This window comes from Bos grunniens, chromosome 29 (genome assembly GCF_055505025.1).
Source record: "Bos grunniens cultivar Pamir isolate PY7600 chromosome 29, Bosgru_T2T1.0, whole genome shotgun sequence".
Lineage (NCBI taxonomy): Eukaryota > Metazoa > Chordata > Mammalia > Artiodactyla > Bovidae > Bos > Bos grunniens.
Window position 1 is genome coordinate 27,958,451 of NC_141193.1, and position 21,390 is coordinate 27,979,840.

Here is a 21,390-nt window from a genome sequence, read left to right on the forward strand (position 1 = left end):
TCCTAACACCATACACAAAGATAAACTTGAAATGGATTAAAGACCTACATGTAAAACCAGAAACTATAAAACTCTTAAAGGAAAACATAGGCAGAACACTCGATGACATAAATCAAAGCAAGATCCTCTATGACCCACCTCCTAGAGTAATGGAAATAAAAGCAATAGCAAACAAGTGGGACCTGATTAAACTGAAAAGCTTTTGCACAGCAAAGGAAACTTTGAGCAAGGTGAAAAGGCAACCCTAAGAATGGGAGAAAATAATAGCAAATAAAACAACTGACAAAGGATTAATTTCCAAAATATACAAGCAGCTCATATAACTCAATACCAGAAAAACAAACCACCCAATCAAAAAGTATGAAGACCTAAACAGACATTTCTCCAAAGAAGACATACAGATAGCTAACAAACACATGAAACGATGCTCAACATTGCTCATTATTAGAGAAATGCAAATCAAAACCACAATGAGATATCACCTCACACTGGTCAGAATGGCCATCATCAAAAAGTCTACATACAAACAATAAATGCTGAAGGTGTGGAGAAAAGGGAACACTCTTGCACTATTGGTGGGAATATAAATGGATGCAGCCACTATGGAAGACAGTATGGAGATTCCTTAAAAAACTAGAATAGAACCACCATATGACCCAGCAATCCCATTCCTAGGCATGTACCCTGAAGAAACCAAAATTGAAAAAGACACATGTATCCCATTATTCACTGCAGCACTCTTATCTCTAGAACATGGAAGCAGCCTAGATGTCTATTGACAGATGGGTGGATAAAGGTGTTGTGGTACATATACAAAATGGAACTTTACTCAGCTATAAAATGGAACGCCTTTGAGTCAGTTCTAATGAAATGCATGAACCTAGAATCTATCATACAGAGTAAAGTAAATCAGAAAGAGAAAGATAAATATCCTATTCTAATGCATATATACAGAATCTAGAAAAATGATACTGAAGAATTTATTTACAGGGAAACAATAGAGAAAAAGACATAGAGAACAGACTTATGGACACAGGGAGAGGGAAGGAGAGAGTGAGATGTATGGAAAGAGTAACATGGAAACTTACATTACCATATGCAAAATAGACACCCAATGGGAATTTGCTGTATGACTCAGGAAACTCAAACAGGGGCTCTGTATCAACCTAGAGGGGTGGGATGAGGAGGGCGATGGGAGGGAGGTTCAAAAGGGAGGGGATATATGTATACCTATGGCTGATTCATGTCAAGGCTTGACAGAAAACAAAATTCTGTAAAGCAATTATCCTTCAATAAAAAATAAATTAATTAAAAAAGAGTGGAGGCACAGACTGAGAAGATATATGAAAATTTTTAAAAGAGCTAGAACATTCAAGAAACAAAGAGATGAACAATATAATAACTGAAATGAAAAATACACTAGAAGGAATCATTAGCAGAATAAATAAGGCAGAAAAATGAATAAGTAAGCTGGAAGACAGACTGGTGGAAATCACTGCTGTGGAACAGAATAAAGAATGAAAAAAAAATGAGGAAAGTTTAAGACCTCTAGGACAACATTAAATGCACCAACATTCACATTATAGAGGCCCCTACAGGAAAAGAGACAAAGGACCTAAGAAATGTGTGAAGAGATTATAGCTGCAAACTTCCCTAAAATTAAAAAGGAACCACTTATTCAAGTACAGGAGCACAGAGATTCTCATACAAGATAAACCCAAGGCAGAGACACATATTAATCAAACTGACAAATACTAAAGATGAAGAAAAAAAAACATTAAAAGCAAGAAAGGAAAAGAAACTAAGGAATCCTCATAAGGTTATCAGCTGATTTTTCAGCAGAAACTCTGCAGACCAGATGGGAATTACATGAAATATTTAAAGTGATAAAAGTGTGGAAAAAAAAAAAAAGACTATAACAAAGAGCACTCTACCCATTATGGTTCTCATTCAGATTTGATGCAGAAATAAAAAACTTTACTGTTAAGCAAAAGGTTAGAGAATTCAGCACTACCAACTAGTTTAACAAAAAATGCTAAAGGAACTTCTCTAGGGGGAATAGAAAAAGCCACAACTAGAACCAGGAAAACTGTGAATGGGAAAGCTCACTTGGAAAAGGCAAACATAAAGAGCAAAATATCCAAGCACTAATCTGATATCAAAACCAGCAATCAAGAGAAGAGGACAGTGCAAATGCAGAATATCAGAAATGCATTTGAAATTAAGAAATCAGATTAAAAATTTTGTTCATGGTTAGATTTCTATATCAAAATCTCATGGGAACCATAAACCAAAAATCTACAATACGAACACAGAAAAAGAAAAGCAATCCAAACATTCCAATAGATAGTCATCATATCACAAGAAAAGTGAACAAAAATGGAAGGAAAGAAAAAGGGCCTACAAGAACAAGTCCAAGCAATTAACAAGATAGCAATGAGAACATTCATATCGCTGATTACCTTAAATGTAAATAAATACTCCAACCAAAAGACATAGACTAGCTGAATGGATGCAAAAACAAGACTTGTATATATGCCGCCTACAAGAGACCCACTTCAGACTTAGGGATATTCACATACTTAAAGTGAGGGGGTGAAAAAGGGTATTCTATGCAAATATCAATCAAAAGAGAATAGTAGTAGCGATGCTCATATCAGACAAAATAGACTTTAAAATAAATATTATTAGAAGAGACAAGGAAGGACACTGCATAATAATCAAGGGGTCAACCCAAGAAGAAGACAGAATAATTGTAAATATATATGAACCCAACATAGGAGCACCTTAATTATAGCAAATATTAAGAGCAATAAAAAGAGAAATCCATAGTCATAGTAATAGTGAGGGACTTGAGTACCCTACTTGATTCAATGGATCGGTCATCTAGACAGAAAATCAGTAAGAAAGCATAGGCCTTAAATGACACATTAGACCAGATAGACAATTTATAGAACATTAAATCTGAGAGCAACAGGATACACTTTCCTCTCAAGTACACATGGAACATTCTCCAGGATAGATCACATCTTGGGTCACAAATAAAGCCTTGATAAATTTAAGGAAATTGACATCAAACATTTTTTCTGATCATAACACTATGAGATTAGAACTCAAATATTGGATGGGGTGAGGGAAGACAGCATGTGTCTTACAAACATGTGTAAGCTAAAAACATGTTACAAAACAACCAATGGATCACGAAGAAATGAAAGAGGAAGTCAAAAAATATCTAGAGAAAAATGACAATGAAAAAAGTATGATCTGAAACCTACAGGACACAGCAAAGACAGATCTAAGAGGGAAGTTTATAGCTATATAATTTTACCTTTGTAAACAAGAAGAATCTCAAACAACCTGACCTGACATCTAAAGCAAGTACAGAAAGAAGAACTAATGAAAGTGAAAGCTAGTAGAATGAAAGAAATTTTAAGATCAGAGCAGAAATAATGAAATACAGATGAAGAAAACTAATAGAAAAGATCAATGAAACTAAAGCCTGGCTTTTTGAAAAGATAAATAAAATGGATAAACCTTTAGCTAGATTCATCAAGAAAAAAAGCTAAAGAACTCACATAAAAAAAAAAACATTAGGAATGAGAAAGGAGAAGTTCTAACTGACCCTACAGGAATACAAACAATCAGGAGACCACTTCAAGCAACTATATTCCAAGAAATAGACAAGCTAGAAAAAAATGGACGAATTCTTAGAAAGGTACAATTCCCCAAGTCTAAACCAGGAAGAAATAGAAAATATAATGAGACCAATTAAAGTACTAATATCAAATCTCTGATTTAAAAACTCCTATTAAACAAAAGTCCAGGACCAAATGGATTCCCAGGCAAATTGTATCAAACATTTAGGCAACAGTTAACATTATATTTTTGAAACTCTGCCGTAAATTTGCAGAGGAAGAAACACTTCCAAGTTCATTCTACAAGGCCACCATCACCATGAAACAAAAAACAGACAAAGATACCACAGAAAAAGAAAAGTACAGGCCAATATCACTAATGAACATACATGCAAAAATACTCAACATATTACTGGTCAATTGAATCCAATAATATAGTAAAAGGATCATATACCATGATCAAGTGGGATTCATCCCAGGGATTCAGTGATTCTTCAATGTCCACATATCAATCATTGTGATAAACCACATCAACGAATTGAAGAATAAATAATAATACAACCATCTCAGTAGATGAAAAGGCTTTTGCCAAAATTTAAAACACCATTTATGATAAAAGGTAAAACAACCTCTTCAGAAAGTGAACATAGAGGGAATTTCCTCAAAATAATAAAGGCCATATATGACAAACCCACAGCTGATATCATTCTCAATAGTGAAAAGCTAAAAACATTTCCTTTAAGATCATGAATAAGATAAAATGTCCATTCTCACCACTTTTATTCAACATAGTTTTAGAAGTCCTAGCCTCAGCAATCAGAGAAGAAAAAGAAATAAAAATATGGAAAAGAAAACTGTCACTATTTACAGATGACATGATACTATACATAGAAAATTCTAAAGACACTATCATAAACTGCTGCTGCTGCTGCTAAGTCACTTCAGTCATGTCCGACTCTGTGCGACCCCATAGACGGCTGCCCACCAGGCTCCCCCATCCCTGGGATTCTTCAGGCAAGAACACTGGAGTGGGTTGCCATTTAGAGCTCATCAATGAATTCCAGAAAGTTGCAGAATACAAAATTAATGTATAGCAACCTCCTGCATTTCTATACATTAACAATAAAATATCAGAAATACAAATTAAGGAAACAATTCCATTTACCGTTACATCTAAACTACCAGACTACCTGACCTGCCTCCTGAGAAATCTGTATGCAGGTCAAGAAGGAACAGTTAGAACTGGACATGGAACGACAAACTGGTTCCAAATCGGGAAAGGAGTACAACAAGGCTGTATATTGTCACCCTTCTTATTTAACTTATATGCAGAGCACATCATGCAAAATGCTGGGCTGGATGAAGCACAAGCTGGAATCAGGATTGCTGGGAGAAATATCAATAAACTCAGATATGCAGATGACACCACCCTTATGGCAGAAAGCAAAGAAGAACTAAACAGCCTCTTGATGAAAGTGAAAAAGGAGAGTGAAAAAGTTGGCTTAAAACTCAACATTCAGAAAGCTAAGATCATGGCATCTGGTCCCATAACTAAATGACAAATAGATGGGGAAACAATGGAAATAGTGAGAGACTTGACTTTATTTTGGGGGGCTCCAAAATCACTGCAGATGGTGATTGCAGCCATAAAATTAAAAGAGGCTTGCTCCTTGGAAGAAAAACTGTGACCAGCCTACACAACATATTAAAAACCAGAGACATTACCAACAAAGGTCCATCTAATCAAAGCTATGGTTTTTCTAGTAGTCATGTATGGATGTGAGAGTTGGACTGTAAAGAAAGCTGAGTGCTGAAGAATTGATGCTTTTGAACTGGTGTTGGAGAAGAGTGTGAGTGTCCCTTGGACTGCAAGGAGATCCAACCAGTCCATCCTCTAGGAAATCAGTGCTGAATACTCATTGGTAGGACTGATGCTGAAGCTGAAAGTCCAATACTTTGGCCACCTGATGTGAAGAACTGACTCACTGGAAAAGACCCTGATGCTGGGAAAGACTGAAGGCAGAAGGAGAAGGGGATGACAGAGGATAAGATGGTTGAATGGCATCACCAATGCGATGGACATGAGTTTGAGTAGGTTCTGGGATTTGGTGTTGGACAGGGAAGCCTGGCGTGCTGTAGTCCATGGGGTCGCAAAGAACTGGACACGACTGAGCAACTGAACTGAACTAAAAGAATAAACTATCTAGGAATAAACCTTCCTAAGGAGACGAAAGACTTGTAATCTGATAACTGTAAAATGTTAATGAAAGAAATCGTAGACGACACAGAGAGGTATTTCATGTTCTTGTATTGGAAGAATCAATATTGTGAAAATGATTATACTCCATAAGACAATCTACAGATTTAATGATATCCCACAAGACAATCTACAGATTTAATGATATCCCTGCTGCTGCTAAGTCGCTTCAGTCGTGTCCGACTCTGTGCAACCTCATAGACAGCAGCCCACCAGGCTTCCCTGTCCCCAGGCTTTTCCAGGCAAGAGTACTGGAGTGGACTGCCATTTCCTTCTCCAATGCATGAAAGTGAAAAGTGACAGTGAAGTCACTCAGTCATGTCTGACTCTGCAACCCCATGGATTGTAGCCTACCAGGCTGCTCTGTCCATGGGATTTTCCAGGCAAGAGTACTGGAGTGGGAATGATATCCCTATCAAATTACTAATGGCATTTTTCATAGAACTAGAACAAATGAGACCTAGTTAAACTGAAAAGCTTCTACAGAGCAGAATAAACGATAAGCAAAACAAAAAGACAACCCACTGAATGGGAGAAACTATTTGCAAATGAAGTGACCAACAAGGGTGTTATCTCTAACATATATGAACAGCTCATGCAGCTCTGTATCTAACAAACAACCCAATCAAAACATGGGCAAAATATCTAAATAACAGTTTCCCCAAAGAAGACATACAGATGCCAGAAAAGCACATGAAAGGATGCTCAACATCAGTCAGAGATATGCAAATCAAAACTACAATAAGGTATTGCCTCACACTGGTCAGAATAGCCATCATCAAATCTACAAACAACAAATGCTGGAAAGGATGAATAGAAAAAGGAACCCTCCTACACTGGTGGTGGGAATGTAAACTGGTACAACCACCATGGAGAATGGTCTGAAGGTTCCTCATAAGACTAAAAATGGTACTACCGTATTATCCAGGAATCCCACTCCTGGGCATATATCCAGAGAAAACTGAACTTCAAGGTACATGCACCCCAGTGTTCACTAAGCACTATTTACAATAGCAAAGACATGCAAGCAACTCAAATGTCCATTGACAGAGGAATGGGTAAAGATGTGGTACATATATATGATGCAGAATTATTCAGCCATAGAAAAAGAACAAGATAATGCCTTAGCAGCAACATAGACGGACCTAGAGATTATCATATTAAGTAAGAGAAGAATCTCATATGATATTGTTCATGTGTGAAATCTTTAAAAACTGATACAAATGAACTTATTTACAAAACAGAAATAGACACACAGACATAGAAAACAAATGTATAGTTACTAAAAGGAAAATGAGGGGAACATTAGGATTATGGATTAAAATAAACACATTATTATATGTAAAATAGATAAACAACAGGGACCTACTTTATAGCATAGGGAACTATACTCAAAATCTTGTATTAACCTATAACAGAAGATAATATAAAAAGAAAAAATATATATGTACTTGTAACTGAATCATTTTGTACAGCTGAAAAATAACACAACTTTGTAAATCAACTATAATTAAAAATAAAAATAATTATTTTTTTTAAAGTGGCAACAACAGTGAAAAATTTAAAACTATGAGGAATCATCAAAAAAACTAGATATGTTTGCTCTAGAGATGAGATGATTCAGAAGAGATATAATAGCTCTCTTCTAAGAATAAAGAATAAAAATGTGATAGAGGGATGAAGAGGTCTTTGAATATCAAGGATGAAAACAAGGATCCGTGAAGATGGGCAAGAAAAATCCAATTTTTAACAGTCAGAATTGTACAGAGTTGCATGAGTAAAATACCTTCCATGGTGGTAAGTTCTTCAAGATTGGAGAATTTAGAGCACAGGTTTTGATGACTTTTGAATATGATTGCTCTAGACTAATATAGGTCAGAATTTGGTTATGTGTCCTCTAAGGTCCGTCTAGTCAAGGCTATGGTTTTTCCTGTGGTCATGTATGGATGTGAGAGTTGGACTGTGAAGAAAGCTGAGCGCCAAAGAATTGATGCTTTTGAAGTGTGGTGTTGGAGAAGACTCTTGAGAGTCCCTTGGACTGCAAGGAGATCCAACCAGTCCATTCTGAAGGAGATCAGCCCTGGGATTTCTTTGGAGGGAATGATGCTGAAGCTGAAACTCCAGTACTTTGGCCACCTCATGCGAAGAGTTGACTCATTGGAAAAGACTCTGATGCTGGGAGGGATTGGGGGCAGGAGGAGAAGCAGACGACAGAGGATGAGATGGCTGGATGGCATCACTGACTTGATGGACGTGAGTCTGAGTGAACTCCGGGAGTTGGTGATGGACAGGGAGGCCTGGCGTGCTGCGATTCATGGGGTCACAGAGTCGGACACGGCTGAGCGACTGAACTGAACTGAACTGAAGGTATATTCTGGCCCCGAGATTCTCTGGTTTTGTAAATATCTGGCAACGCAGTTTTAACTATAAAAGGTGGCCACTTGTCTCACCTTAAATCTTTAGCTGTTCATTGTCTGAGGTGAGAAGTTACTGTAAGCAACAGACATATAAATAAGCAGCAGTAAAAATAAGCACTGAGTAATATTCTATTGTGTATATATACTACATCTTTGTCTCTTCATATGTCAGTGGACATTTAGGTTGCTTCCATGTTCTGGCTATTGTTAACTGTGCAGCAGGGAGCATTGGGGTACATGTGTCTTTTTGAATTATGGTTTTCTTAGGATATTTGCTCAATAGTGGGATTGCTGGGTCATATTGGGTCACTTACAGTGACGTGGATAAACCTAAAGTCTGTCACACAAAGTGAAGTCAGAAAGAGAAAAATAAATATCATATATTAATACGTGCATATGGAATCTAGAAAATTTGTACTGATGAACCTATTTGCAGGGCAGGAATAGAGATACGGATGTAGAGAACACACTTGTGGACACAGGGGAGGAACGTCAAAGGGTGAGACAAATTGAGAGTGCATTGACGTATATATACTACCATGCATAAAGCAGCTAGTGGGAGCTGCTGTATAGCACAGGGAGCACAGCTTGGTGCTCTGTGATGACCTAGAGGGTGGGATGGAGGGGAGGTGTGAGCGAGGCTTAAGAAGGAGGGGATACATGTATAATATGTATACATATAGCTGATTGACGTTGTACAGCAGAAACTAACACGACATTGTAAAGCAATTATACTCCAATTTAAAAAAAAAAAAAGAAAGAAACACTGCAAAACATTGTTTTAATGTTTGAATGCTATCAACCTTTAATCCTTTATGCGTATTCAAGGTCTTTACTCCAGAAATTATACTTTGCTATAATTTGGGGAACTCCCACCTCAAGGTGGGAGGTGGCACCTGTAATAAACATGCTAAAAACTATCCCCTAGAAGAAAAGTTATTTTGAAACCAGGAAATCGAATGATGCTGCTTAGAGAATTGCTACCTCTGTGATGCTGGATAAGTCATTTAGCCTCTCTGAACCTCGGTTAATTCTTTTGTAAAAAGGGTATAGTCAGACTTCCTCCAATAGCTGAGGCAGAGATAAAAGTAGATGAATGCGTTTGCATGTGTCAGCTTATTCACTATGAACTGGGAAAAGTAAAGCAGCGTGATTTTCCACTCAAACGAGTCCTTGATCATTCATGCATTTTTAGCTGCTTAGTTATAATTTTACTTAGAAATAAGATTTTTAAGAAACATTTAGAAAAAAGTTTCAAGAACATTTCTTTTTTAAACTTAGAAATGTCTCCCTGTTAACACGGACTGCTCTGCAGGCAAGGGCAGGGAAAAACAGGGTGTGTATACGTGAGTATACATGTGTACATCTGTTTGAGCAAAATGGGAGGTGGCCAGGGGGTTACTATGACTGTCAGAAATCTGTCCTATGTGCTCGGTAAAGTGTTTATAAGACTAATTTTCTTAGTGCAGGCTTATTGCTTCCCTAATGATGAAACCTCCTTAACCTCACTTCTAAACAGGACGGGAAGATATTCTGCCGGCGGACAGCATGTGATTGCCAGAATCCAAGCGTTGACCTTTTCTGCTGCCCAGAGTGTGACACCAGGGTCACAAGCCAATGTTTGGATCAAAATGGACACAAGCTCTATCGGAGTGGAGACAACTGGACTCACAGCTGCCAGCAGTGCCGGTGTCTGGTATGCTGTCTTCCTTCAGAGTGTGTTGTCCTTTATACTCTTGAGGGGTTTACAAACTCAGTTGCCTGTGGGCTTTAGTTTCCTGCTATTTGTGATCCTGGGCAGGAAGGTGTGGGTCCTGTGGCTAATGCAGGGGTAAATGCTCTTCCAGAAGGCATTCATGTTCCACTGTTTAAAACAGCAAGCAAGACATTTACATAGGACAAATTTGGCCCAAGTTACTTTGCAACTGCTACTTTTTAGCAAATCCAGGACAATAAAAATCCCCAAATGACAGAAAGCTTTTGAGGCCTTGATCAGGAGTTGTAGTTCTTACAGAGCCAAGTCTTTCATTTCTTGGGACATTACCAATAAAGATTTCAGTATGAGAGATAACAGAACATAGTAGAAATACCAGGGAATGATATTGATTCTAGGCCATAGAGACCTAGAATTCAGGCCTGGTTCTCCCACATACAAGCTCTGTGTGATTAACGTGGGCAAGTCCCAGCATTTCACTTGATCATTCTTTCCTTCAGTGTCTACAAGTGGATGAGCACCTATTTTGCAGGGCTGTTGTGAAGATCAGAGATATGTGTGAATGGCAAATATAGTATTTGACACATAGAAAGTACTTAATGCACAGCAGTAACTACAGTTCATGTTTCCTGGATCGAAAAATTGGTTTCAAGAGCTAAACCTTCCTATAGAAAAATGAAGGGTGCCTTTGTATCTAAATATGGGGATACTAAGGGTATAATCAGGTTTGAGAAATTTCAGAGAAAAAGCTTAATTTCTGGAACTGGTTCTTTCTGTTTCAGATTATACCACAGACAGAGATTCCTAATGTTGCAAAGACTGTTAAAATACATTATCATAGTGAATATGATATTCTATCTCTGAGGGAATTACGGCCAGTGGAGTTGAGTCATAACTAAGTCAATTTGTAACGGAAACTGTTAGCTGCATTTTGTAATGTAACATTTTCTAAAGTTAATGATTCAGTCTATAGATATTGCATAAAAACAGGCATTCAGAGACATCATGCTGTAAATTTCCATTGGATTTTCTAAAGTCACCGGAAAATGTGCAGATAATCTTAGTAGAAATAATTCCTTCTTAATTATTCCTAATGCTGAGGAGTATAACTCAGATATATTCAAATCATAGCCATTTTTCACATCTCCAATTCAAGAACAAACTCAACACAGCTATAGAATTAGCTCACATGTCAGTCTGAAAAATTGCATTTCTAAGAAGCCAGTCTTCAGCACTCAGAAGAATGAGTATTAAATTTAGACATGAAATTTTTACAGAATTTCAGGAGTATCCCCTGCCATCCCAGACCCTAATATTTCCTTGGAAAATTGATGCTAATGAATATAACTTTGTGATGACTTGAGAATGTAGCGGGTTATATTTAATGTCAATAATTTGCACGTGCCAGATCCCAGATGATGTAACAGTGATCATGACGTGTGTGCTAAGTCGCTTCAGTCATGTCTGACTCTGCAACCCTATGGACTGTAGCTCACCAGACTCCTCTGCCCATGGCATTCTCCAGGCAAGAATACTGGAATGGTTTGCCATCCCCTCCTCCAGGGGATCTTCCTGATCCAGGGATTGAACCCATATCTCTTACATCTCCTGCACTGGCAGGTGGGTTCTTTACCACTTGTACCGCTGGGAAGCCCCGTGAGCATGACAGACGTGGGCAATCATGAAGCTGATCAAAGGCCATGATCTTGTGATGCTGACTGAGTTTGAGTATGAGTTTGCATTGATTATAATACGTGTCATGATAACAGAAGACTACACAGAGAAACAGATCTGCTGTGTGCAGTTCAGTGGGGCCACAGGTGCCAGTTTATAGGCTACTTGGACGCTGCATCTGAACTGTAACACTGTACGTCACGTGACTGTACGTCACGTTAGTGACATATCACTGGCCAGACAGAACAGTCAAAACCGTTCTGAAATGTTTCTCCTGATATTGCACAACCTCAGTTCTAAATCTAACATAAGCAACTCAGTGTGATGTTGTTGAAATAGTACAGTGACTCAGGTTCCTCCTTTGACCTCAAGAAAAATAAGTTTCTCTTTATACACTAGCCCAGTATCATCTCTTTGTTCATTTGATTAGCATTTATTGACCAGAACTGTGCTAAGGATCAGGGAGATAAAGGGAAAAGCCCAGAACCCGAAAGCTCAAAACTTAATCTGGTATTGTATTAATAACTATAATAAGGATCAATAAGAATCACTAAAAAATAATTATGGGTTGCCATTGGCACAGAGAGATGGGACCTAACTCTCTCCATGGCTGCAATATAGACAGTCAGCAAAAGCACACTGGAGGAGATGATGTCTGTATTCCTTCTTTGAGGAGGAAGCACGTCATACCCATATGGAATCATACATGTAAGGATGCTAAAGTAGGAGCAGTCAGTGAGGGCAGTCATGGAGATTCCTGAGGATTTCCCTCTCTAGGACTTTGGCAACAGGATTGTGCCGAAAGCTAATGAGGAGGCTTTTTTTTTTTTTTTACTTCTTCTCCACAGGAAGGAGAGGTAGACTGCTGGCCGCTGACTTGCCCCAGTCTGAGCTGTGAGTACACAACTCTCCTGGAAGGGGAATGTTGTCCCCGCTGTGTCAGTGACCCCTGCCTGGCTGATAATATCGCCTATGACATCAGAAAAACTTGCCTGGACAGCTATGGCCTTTCAAGGCTTAGTGGCTCAGTGTGGACAATGGCTGGATCTCCATGTACAACCTGCAAATGCAAGGTAATTGGGTGTCCTGAGGGTAACCAGGCCTCCGACGCGTGCCTGTGAACACCTGCAGGAGGCCCACTCCTGATAGTTCTGAATGCACGGGTTCCCAGGGGTGTGGGAACACAGCCAGGCATTTGCTTCTCTCCGGAGGTTAATCTGTCTGACTGGATGATAGTTGTACTGTGTATAAAGGCAAATTCCAAATGAACATGGAACAAAATAGTCCTCTCTTGCCTGTAAAATATGGAATTTAAACAATTGACCCTAGGCCCAATTATGGCTGATTTAAGCTATTTTGACATGAATATGGGAAAGAAAGAAAAAAAAAAAAAAGATCTACTTTCATCGTGGAAAAAAATTTTAAGCTCTTTCAGGCAACTGTCTATGTTAGAAGAAAGTGTTCTATAAATCTGTGAAGTTGTTTGCTTTAATTATCACAATGCCTAATGCAAGGACTTGAAGCTCCTGCTGTAAGATTTAATTAACTGTGATTATTTTCTTGTCTTTTTGGAGGAGTTCCCATGAGGCATCCTCACATGTCTTTAAAATTAAAAACTGACCCCTTCCTCCCTTCTAAGTTTATGGAGAACTATGACTGTAGTAGACTTTAGGCAGGGTTAAATTTCTGCTGAAACATCTGCTTAAATTCCCATGATTAAGCATGTTAAATATATTAATCCATTTGATTCTATCAAATCCTGTTTCAGCTTCATGCATCAGTGGAAGGATCTCAACTTGCCTTTTTATGCTGTTATAAATGTGTGTTCTTTTTTCTGAGAAGTATCATCTTACAATGCAGCCCCAATAGGAAAAGCACATCAAACGTCATAAAGTAAAAGTTATGACCCATATTCCTTCAGCCCCATCAAATACAATGACCAGGGAATATATAGACCTATGGTATTCAGTATGATTTCTCTGAGGTCAGCTTTGAAATCATTTAGGAGAATTATAAAGGTATATTTACATTGTGTGCATGCACATGCTCAGTTGCTCAGTCATGTCTGACTCTTTGCAACCCCATAGACTATAGCCCACCAGGCTACTCTGTCCATGGAATTTCCCAGGCAAGAATACTTGAGTGGGTTGCTATTTTCTCCTCAAGTTGATCTTCCAGACTCAGAGACTGAACCAGCATCTCCTATGTCTCCTGCATAGACAGGAGGATTCTTTACCACTGAGCCACCTGGGAAGTCCATATTTAATATTAATAGGTATAATTGATTTCTCATGAATTCTTAATAATTGATATGTACCTTCCCTCTCATAGTCACCACAAGAGAGTCTGTATTTACCCCTAATATGCCTGCCTTTCTGGAAGCCATTTTTGAGTTATTTTCAGATTCTTTTTGGTATTTTTGACTAGTTTTATTAATGGTAATTTATCTTTCAGAGGGTTAATTTTGGAAAGAATCTCAATCAGAGTAATTGTAGTGAATAAACTGTGTGATCAAACACATTGGAAATACAGAGGAGTCTCAAACATGGTCTGAGTTCAGAGGGGGTATATGAAGTTTCACTGCCAGCAGACCCCAACAAGAGGGGCCCTGCAGGGTCTCATAAGTCTTGCCTTCCATTTTACTCCTCTTCTGGCATTTTTCTAGTAATCATTTTTAGAGCATTCATGGAGTTGGTCTCAAAACGTAGCTGATCATTTTGAATGTAAAAGTGGACGCTGCATATTGATTTGTATTCTATGTCTCTGGCTAATGCTTGTGTCTTGATGCACAGAATGGAAGTGTCTGCTGTTCTGTGGATCTGGAGTGTCTTCATAATAATTGAAGTATTTAAAATGGACTCATCATCGCAGAAGAAAAATGGACAAAATAACCATCCAACATGATGAAGAAGGAGTTGGTGTTTGGGTTTTTTGTTTTTTTTTTTTAAGCCACAGATAATTACCAAAGTTTCCATTGAAGGAAGGTGTTTGGGGGTTGCCTTTTGGACCTACCATGTTGCTCATTCTTGCTAACCTAGACTAGGTGACCTATGGTGCATTGCACTTAAGTCTATAATTGTTAAAAAAAAAAAAAAAGTTTCCCGTGTTGTAAATCACGTTTCCCTTATCAGATCATTTACAGACACATTTAAATGATCTCATGGTAAATGTTGATGTATTTTATGGTTTATTTTGTGTACAAACATAATAGAGACTTGGCTCCTTTTATTTATTTTTTCTGGATTTTTGGATCAAATTCTACAATAAAGTTGCCTGTTGTGATTTTTGTCCCATCCACTGAATACTTAATATTCAGATTCCTGTGAAATGTATTAATGTGTGTATGTACAGCCTAACTGCATCTTAAATTGCAAACTGTTGGATACATCTAGATCCCCATTCAGCTTAAACCAGCTGAAAGCAATTATGATATGTTAAAGATGGGAAAGACCACAGATATAAATAAATAGCTATTTTGAAAAGAACTTTCTCCTCCCTCTTACAAACAAAATGAAATAAAATCTTAAACCACAATTTAGAAGCAACAATGCTTGCAGCCTTTTCTGGCACTGAAAGAGAAAGTATCTGCATTGGTTTCATATAGTATTTAATAACTTACAGGGCATCCGTGGTGGCTCAGCTGGTAAAGAATCCACCTGCCATGCGGGAGACCTGGGTTCGATCCCTGGGTTGGGAAGATCCTCTGGAGAAGGGAAAGGCTACCCATTCCAGTATTCTGGGCTGAAGAATTCCATAGACTGTATAGTCCATGGGGTTGCAAAGAGTTGGACATGACTGAGTGACTTTCACTTTAATAATTGACAAGGGACTTCCATGCCTATTCATACAAGTTGCCATTATAGCATAGGTGCAGGGTATTATTCCTACATTACGTAAGAGTAAATTAATGTATCCCAGTCAACTAATTTGTTCAGATCTAGTTGACTTATAACACATTGGGATTGTTAATCAGGTCTCCTGATGCCTTTCCAATGATATTTTTTACTAAATCATGCAACATCTTATATGGTAGATGATATACTTTTAAGAAAGTATACTTTTATATATTCAGTAGCTGTTTTAGAACACTGAATATTTTTATTTGAGCCACTATCATTATTTTTAAAAGTTGGCAGTAACTGAGTTACACAAAATGAATAAAATTTGCAAATGACATCGTATCTGAGCTGAAAATTCAAACTTAGGTTGTAGTTTCAAGTGAACTACATCTAAGTGTTTCTAATATCTGCTGCTGCTGCTAAGTCACATCAGTCATGTCCGACTCTGTGCGACCCTATAGACGGAAGCCCACCAGGCTTCTCTGTCCCTGGGATTCTCCAGGCAAGAACACTGGAGTGGGTTCCCATTTCCTTCTCCAATGCATGAAAGTGAAAAGTGAAAATGAAGTTGCTCAGTCGTGCCCAACTCTTAGTGACCCCATGGACTGTAGCCTACCAGGCTGCTCTGTCCATGGGATTTTCCAGGCAAGAGTACTGGAGTGGGTTGCCATTGCCTTCTCCGATATAATTCACCACATGAGATCAATTTCATGTGCTAAATTATGATATAGCAATTAAAGCTCTATTTGACAACTACTGCTATAGTAAGGTCGGAGAAGGCAATGGCAACCCACTCCAGTGTTCTTGCCTGGAGAATCCCAGGAACGGCAGAGCCTGGTGGGCTGCCGTCTATGGGGTCACGCAGAGTCGGACACGACTGAAGCGACTTAGCAGCAGCAGCAGCTATAGTGTGGTAAATTAGAACACATCTCTATTTTAATTATTTAAATGTATTCCTGGAACAGAGATTTTTAAAATCATCTAGAAAATATTTAGGGAACCTCCATTAAAAATAGCTGTCAATTATCAGTGCAAAAACAAAGGCAAATTAAGAATCATCTGTGACTATATAAGTGAGGGGCTGGCAAACTCTGGTCCCTTGAATCAAATCTGGCCATCTGCCTATTTCATTGGAACAGAGCCATGCACATTCATTTATATATTCTCTATTGCTGAAGAAAATGACAGAACTGAGTAGTTCCAACAAAGATACAAGACCAAAAATATCATCTTGCCTCTAAAAAAAGTTTGCCAGTGTCTGGTGTAAATGATGACTAAACACTGGTATGAATTTTAGAATATCTGTTTCCATTTTTTTCCAGGCAATTTCCAGAATTTAATAGTTTTCATTGAATCTGTATATTTTCATACTTTGTTGCAGATCCATTAGCATAGATGGCTCATCCTAAAAACGTGTTTTACAACTACAATCATTAAGACTCAGTATTTTCTTTTCATTTCAGTTCAGTTAAATTTAATCTGTACTAACTTGACAAAATGTTATTGATTTTTAGTAGCACAATTGAAACTACTGCCAAATCCTATCAATAAGAGGTTTATTTCCTATGAAATAATTGATGACATTTTTCTTATTAAAAATGGAGTACTTTATGCATAAAGTACTATACTAAGCTCTGCTGGGGAAATAAAAAGATGAACAGACTAGTTTTTACTTTAAAGATCACCATTATGTGGTCCTTTAGAAGGTGCTAGCAATCTTTAATCCACGAGGGGATCCTATTGAAATAAATTACTGCCTGAAATATCTTCTCCAGCCAGAAATTGAAAAACGTTATTTTTAAAAGTGTGGTGAATCTCCTGATGGAAAGTGTTTAAATCTTGTGCTCTGATTTACAGTGTGAAATGAATGTCCATTTAATGAACCAAAAAGTGTTTGACAAACATATCTCCTTACAGATTATAACCATTGTCTGCAACTGTAACATACACATTGGTAAGAAACAATGGTAAATGCATAAGCAATTATGTAGCTACCCTTCAGTTTTCAATATTGTAAAAGCACTGTGATTCAGGAGAGTAGAATATGGAGATGAAAATCCTATATATTAACAAGACACATCTATTAAACATAAATTTTGCTTCATTTCCTTCTAGGTTGCATATGAAATATATGTATATACATATATCATGTTATATATAGGTACCATAATCTACATATACTTATATGCAATTGATGTATATTAATACACTATGTATTCATATGCAATGTGTATATTTATTTAGTCTCAGAGCTTCCCCTCTTCTGAGCTTTCTTGCGCTACACTAATTGTCACTGTTAAGGACTTAATACACATTTTCCTTATACAATAGGCTAAGCTGTATACAATCTTTATTTTCTAGCATTCAGCCTAGAGCCTTGCATAGGGTAGTTTTTCTATTAATTCTTTTAAATTCATAATCTTTTATAGCATCAAAAGTTTTCATGGGGTGGTGAAAACAACCTACTCTAGTGGCTTTCAGATGTTCTTAAGCAATAAGACGGGTTTAAAAATAAAATTTATTCAGTGCTTTACTATAAAAAGCAGATAAAAGAAGACTATCTCTGCCTGGAACAAAGGTTGGAGACCTAGAATACCTTCATATATCCCACCACAACACACAGACATCAACAGAGCACAGCTTGAAAGCCACTGATCAAACTTGTCACCTTCACTTCTGCAAATGAAACCAACACTCAGATATTAGGTAGATTGCCCGGAGTTCATAATTAACTTGTCATAGACTTAGAACCACCACCCAATCCATCCCAGTTTTCTCTCTGCCATCATCATCATGATTTCAAATGATTTTTTTTTTCAAATTTCAATTTCAAGTGAGCTTTTCTTATTCCTTCCAAATGGATGACACAAAGCAGTCATAAGTTCAGGCCAAGATAGTGGAGTAAGAAGATCCTGAGCTCATCAGCTCTCATAGCCACAACTATTGAGGAGAAAGACCAGAATATAATAGAAAAGATCTTCTACAACTGAAGATATAAAGAACCATAATGAGATGAGTGGGAGGGATGGAGTTATGATATTGTCAAGACCCATAAGTACAGGTGCTGCTGCTGCTGCTGCTAAATCACTTCAGTCGTGTCTGATTCTGTGCGACCCCATAGACAGCAGCCCACCAGGCTCCCCCGTCCCTGGGATTCTCCAGGCAAGAAGTGGGTTGCCATTTCCTTCTCCAGTGCATGAAAGTGAAAAGTCAAAGTGAAGTCGCTTAGTCGTGTCTGACTCTTTGTGACCCCATGGTCTGCAGCCTACCAGGCTCCTCCATCCAAGGGATTTTCCAGGCAAGAGTACTGGAGTGGGCTGCCATTGAGTGACCCACAAATGGGAGAATAATTGCAACTGCAGAGATTCTCCTTAAGCAGCAATGAATCTGAGCCCTACATCAGGGTCCTCAGGCTGTGAGTCTTATACCAAGAAAAGGAGCCCCCAGAACATTTGAAGGGCATCAGGACTTTCTTTCAGAAGACCCAGATGCCTATGGGAAATAGAGACTCCAGTCTTAAACGTTGCACACAAAGTCTCACATACTCCAGGACCCAAGGCAGAGACCTGAGTCACATCTACCTGCTGATCTTGGAGAGTCTCCTAGACAGTCAGGATGCAAGTGGAACTCACCCCAGGGATAGTGATACTGGTGGGAGTCATTTATTGGAGACTGTCCTACCACATGGACACAGATGGTGGCAAGTGCCATTTTGCCGATCCTCCCTTTAGCTTATTAGCACTGAGAGCTTTTCCCTGTAGGCCCAAGTACTAGGATGCCTCAGGCCAAGCAATTAGCCAGGTGGGGGAAAAGCCATACCCACTAGTAGGCAAGTTGCCTTAAGACCTCCTGAGCCCACAGCTACCCCAGGACACGACCTTGTCCACCAACGGGACCAAGCTCCAAATACCAGCAGACAGGAACTAGCCCAGGAACCCCTCAGGGCTCTGCAGCAAGAGACCTCAGAATCCAACTCTGCCCACCAATGAGTAGGCACCAGCCCCAGGACCACCAGCCCTAGACCCACCCACCATCAGGCTGATACACCAGTTCCAGGACCCTGAGGACTCTACTACTAGAAACCCTGAGACTCAGGTCCACCTAACCAGTGGGGAGACAACAGCCCTGGAGCCACCATGACCTCCCAGTCTACAGTGGAAGAAAATCGCCCTCCTACCAGCTAGACAGCACCAGCCCCAGGAAACTCTCAGCTCTGGTCCTACTCACCAACAGGCCAACACCAGTTCTGAGACATCCTGGGCCTCTCAGCCAGCTGTCCTGGGATCTCTTCCCTTCCATCAGTGGGCCGACACACAATTGGGACCCTGAAGCCAAATATATAAACACCTGGCCCTGACCACCAGTGGACCAATAGGACACCCAGGGCTCTGCACCCAAAGACTGGAGAAGTTCTACCCACCAGTGGGTGGCCATCAGTCCCAGATTCCCCTGACCTTGAAACCTTCCCAGTAGCAGATGGACATGAGCACTGGGATCACTGTAGCCCCATAGCCTGTCTTGTCAGGTCCCAGAAAACATACCCTAAGGCCTGCGTCAGCCCCAGGACACCAAGGGCTCTGGTCCTGCCCACCAGGACAATGCCAACTCTGAGATACCTTGATCTCAGCCAGCTGCCCTGGGATCCAGCCCCACTCACTAGTAGGTCAGCACTAGCTTTGGGATGCCTAGGAAACTGCAGCCAGCCATGTCAAGAAACAATACCTACAAGCAGGCCAACACGAGACCATGGAATCCTGGCCCCACAACCTCCCAACCCCAGAACCTACCAGATATATAGAAATAAACACAGAAAATTCAGCAAAAAAAATAGTGAAAGGAACATGTTACAAATGAAGGAATGAGATAACACCCCAGAAGAACAAAGAGAAGTGGAGATAGGCAATTAACCCAATAAAGAGATCAAGGTAACGATTGTAAATATGATCAGAGAACTTAAGAGAAAATGGATGAACACACTGAGATGTTTATCAAAGAAAAGATGTAAGAAAGTATAAAAGGGAGCTGAAGAATACAATAACTGAAATAAAAAATGCACTTGCAGGAATGAATAGTAGATGAGAACAGGGGTCTCCAACCTCCAAAGTCTAATGCCTGATGAAGTGAAGTGGAGTTGATGTAATAATAATAGAAGTAAAGTGCACAATGAATATAATGTACTTAAATCATTCTGAAACCATTCCTCTTATTTGGTCTATGGAAAAACTGTCTTCTATGAAACCAGTTTCTGGGGCCACAAAGGTTGGAGACTGCTGGATTACAAGATACAGAAAAACAGATCAATGAACTGTAAGGCAGAGTAATGGAAATCACTGAATCTGACTAAAAAATAAAAAAGGAATAAAAACCAATGAGAACATTTTTAAAAAACCTTTTTGACAACATCACATGGATCACAGTCTTGTCTAACTCAATGAAACTACAAGCCATGCCATGTAGGGTCACCCAAGATGGATGGGACATGGTGAAGAGTTCGGACAAAATGTGGTCCACTGGAGAAGGGAATGGCAAATCATTTCAGGATTCTTGCCTTGAGAACACCATGAGCAGTATGAAAAGGCAAAAAAGATATAACACTGAAAGATGAATAGGTTGGTAGGTGCCAAGATGCTACTGGAGAAGAGTATAGAAGTAGCTCCAGAAGCAATGAAAAGGCTGAACCAAAGCAGGAACAGTGTCCAGTTGTGCATGTGTCTGGTGATGAAAGTAAAGCCTGATGTTATAAAGAACAATATTGGAATGTTAGGTCCATAAATCAAGGTAAATCAGAAGTGGTCAAACAGGGGACAGCAAGTGTGAATATCAACATTTTAGGATCAAATGGATGGGAATTGGT

The 21,390-nt window shown here is 39.0% G+C and overlaps 1 protein-coding gene and 1 long non-coding RNA gene across 12 annotated transcripts in view; one reads left to right on the top strand and one right to left on the bottom strand.

Moving 5' to 3' along the window:
- The window catches only part of NELL1 (neural EGFL like 1), a 1,048,536-nt gene extending 1,033,557 nt beyond the window's left edge, over nucleotides 1-14,979 (top strand). For all 10 annotated transcript variants that reach the window (XM_086385555.1, XM_086385554.1, XM_086385551.1 and 7 more), the window contains 3 exons: nucleotides 9,829-10,005; nucleotides 12,546-12,770; nucleotides 14,490-14,979. In XM_086385555.1, coding sequence (XP_086241681.1) covers nucleotides 9,829-10,005; nucleotides 12,546-12,770; nucleotides 14,490-14,540 — 453 coding nt within the window. In that variant the 3' untranslated portion in view covers nucleotides 14,541-14,979. The remainder of the gene's footprint in view (nucleotides 1-9,828; nucleotides 10,006-12,545; nucleotides 12,771-14,489) is intronic.
- LOC147342447 (uncharacterized) overlaps nucleotides 1-21,390 on the bottom strand; it is a 108,242-nt gene that overhangs the window by 46,240 nt on the left and 40,612 nt on the right. The window lies entirely within an intron of this gene.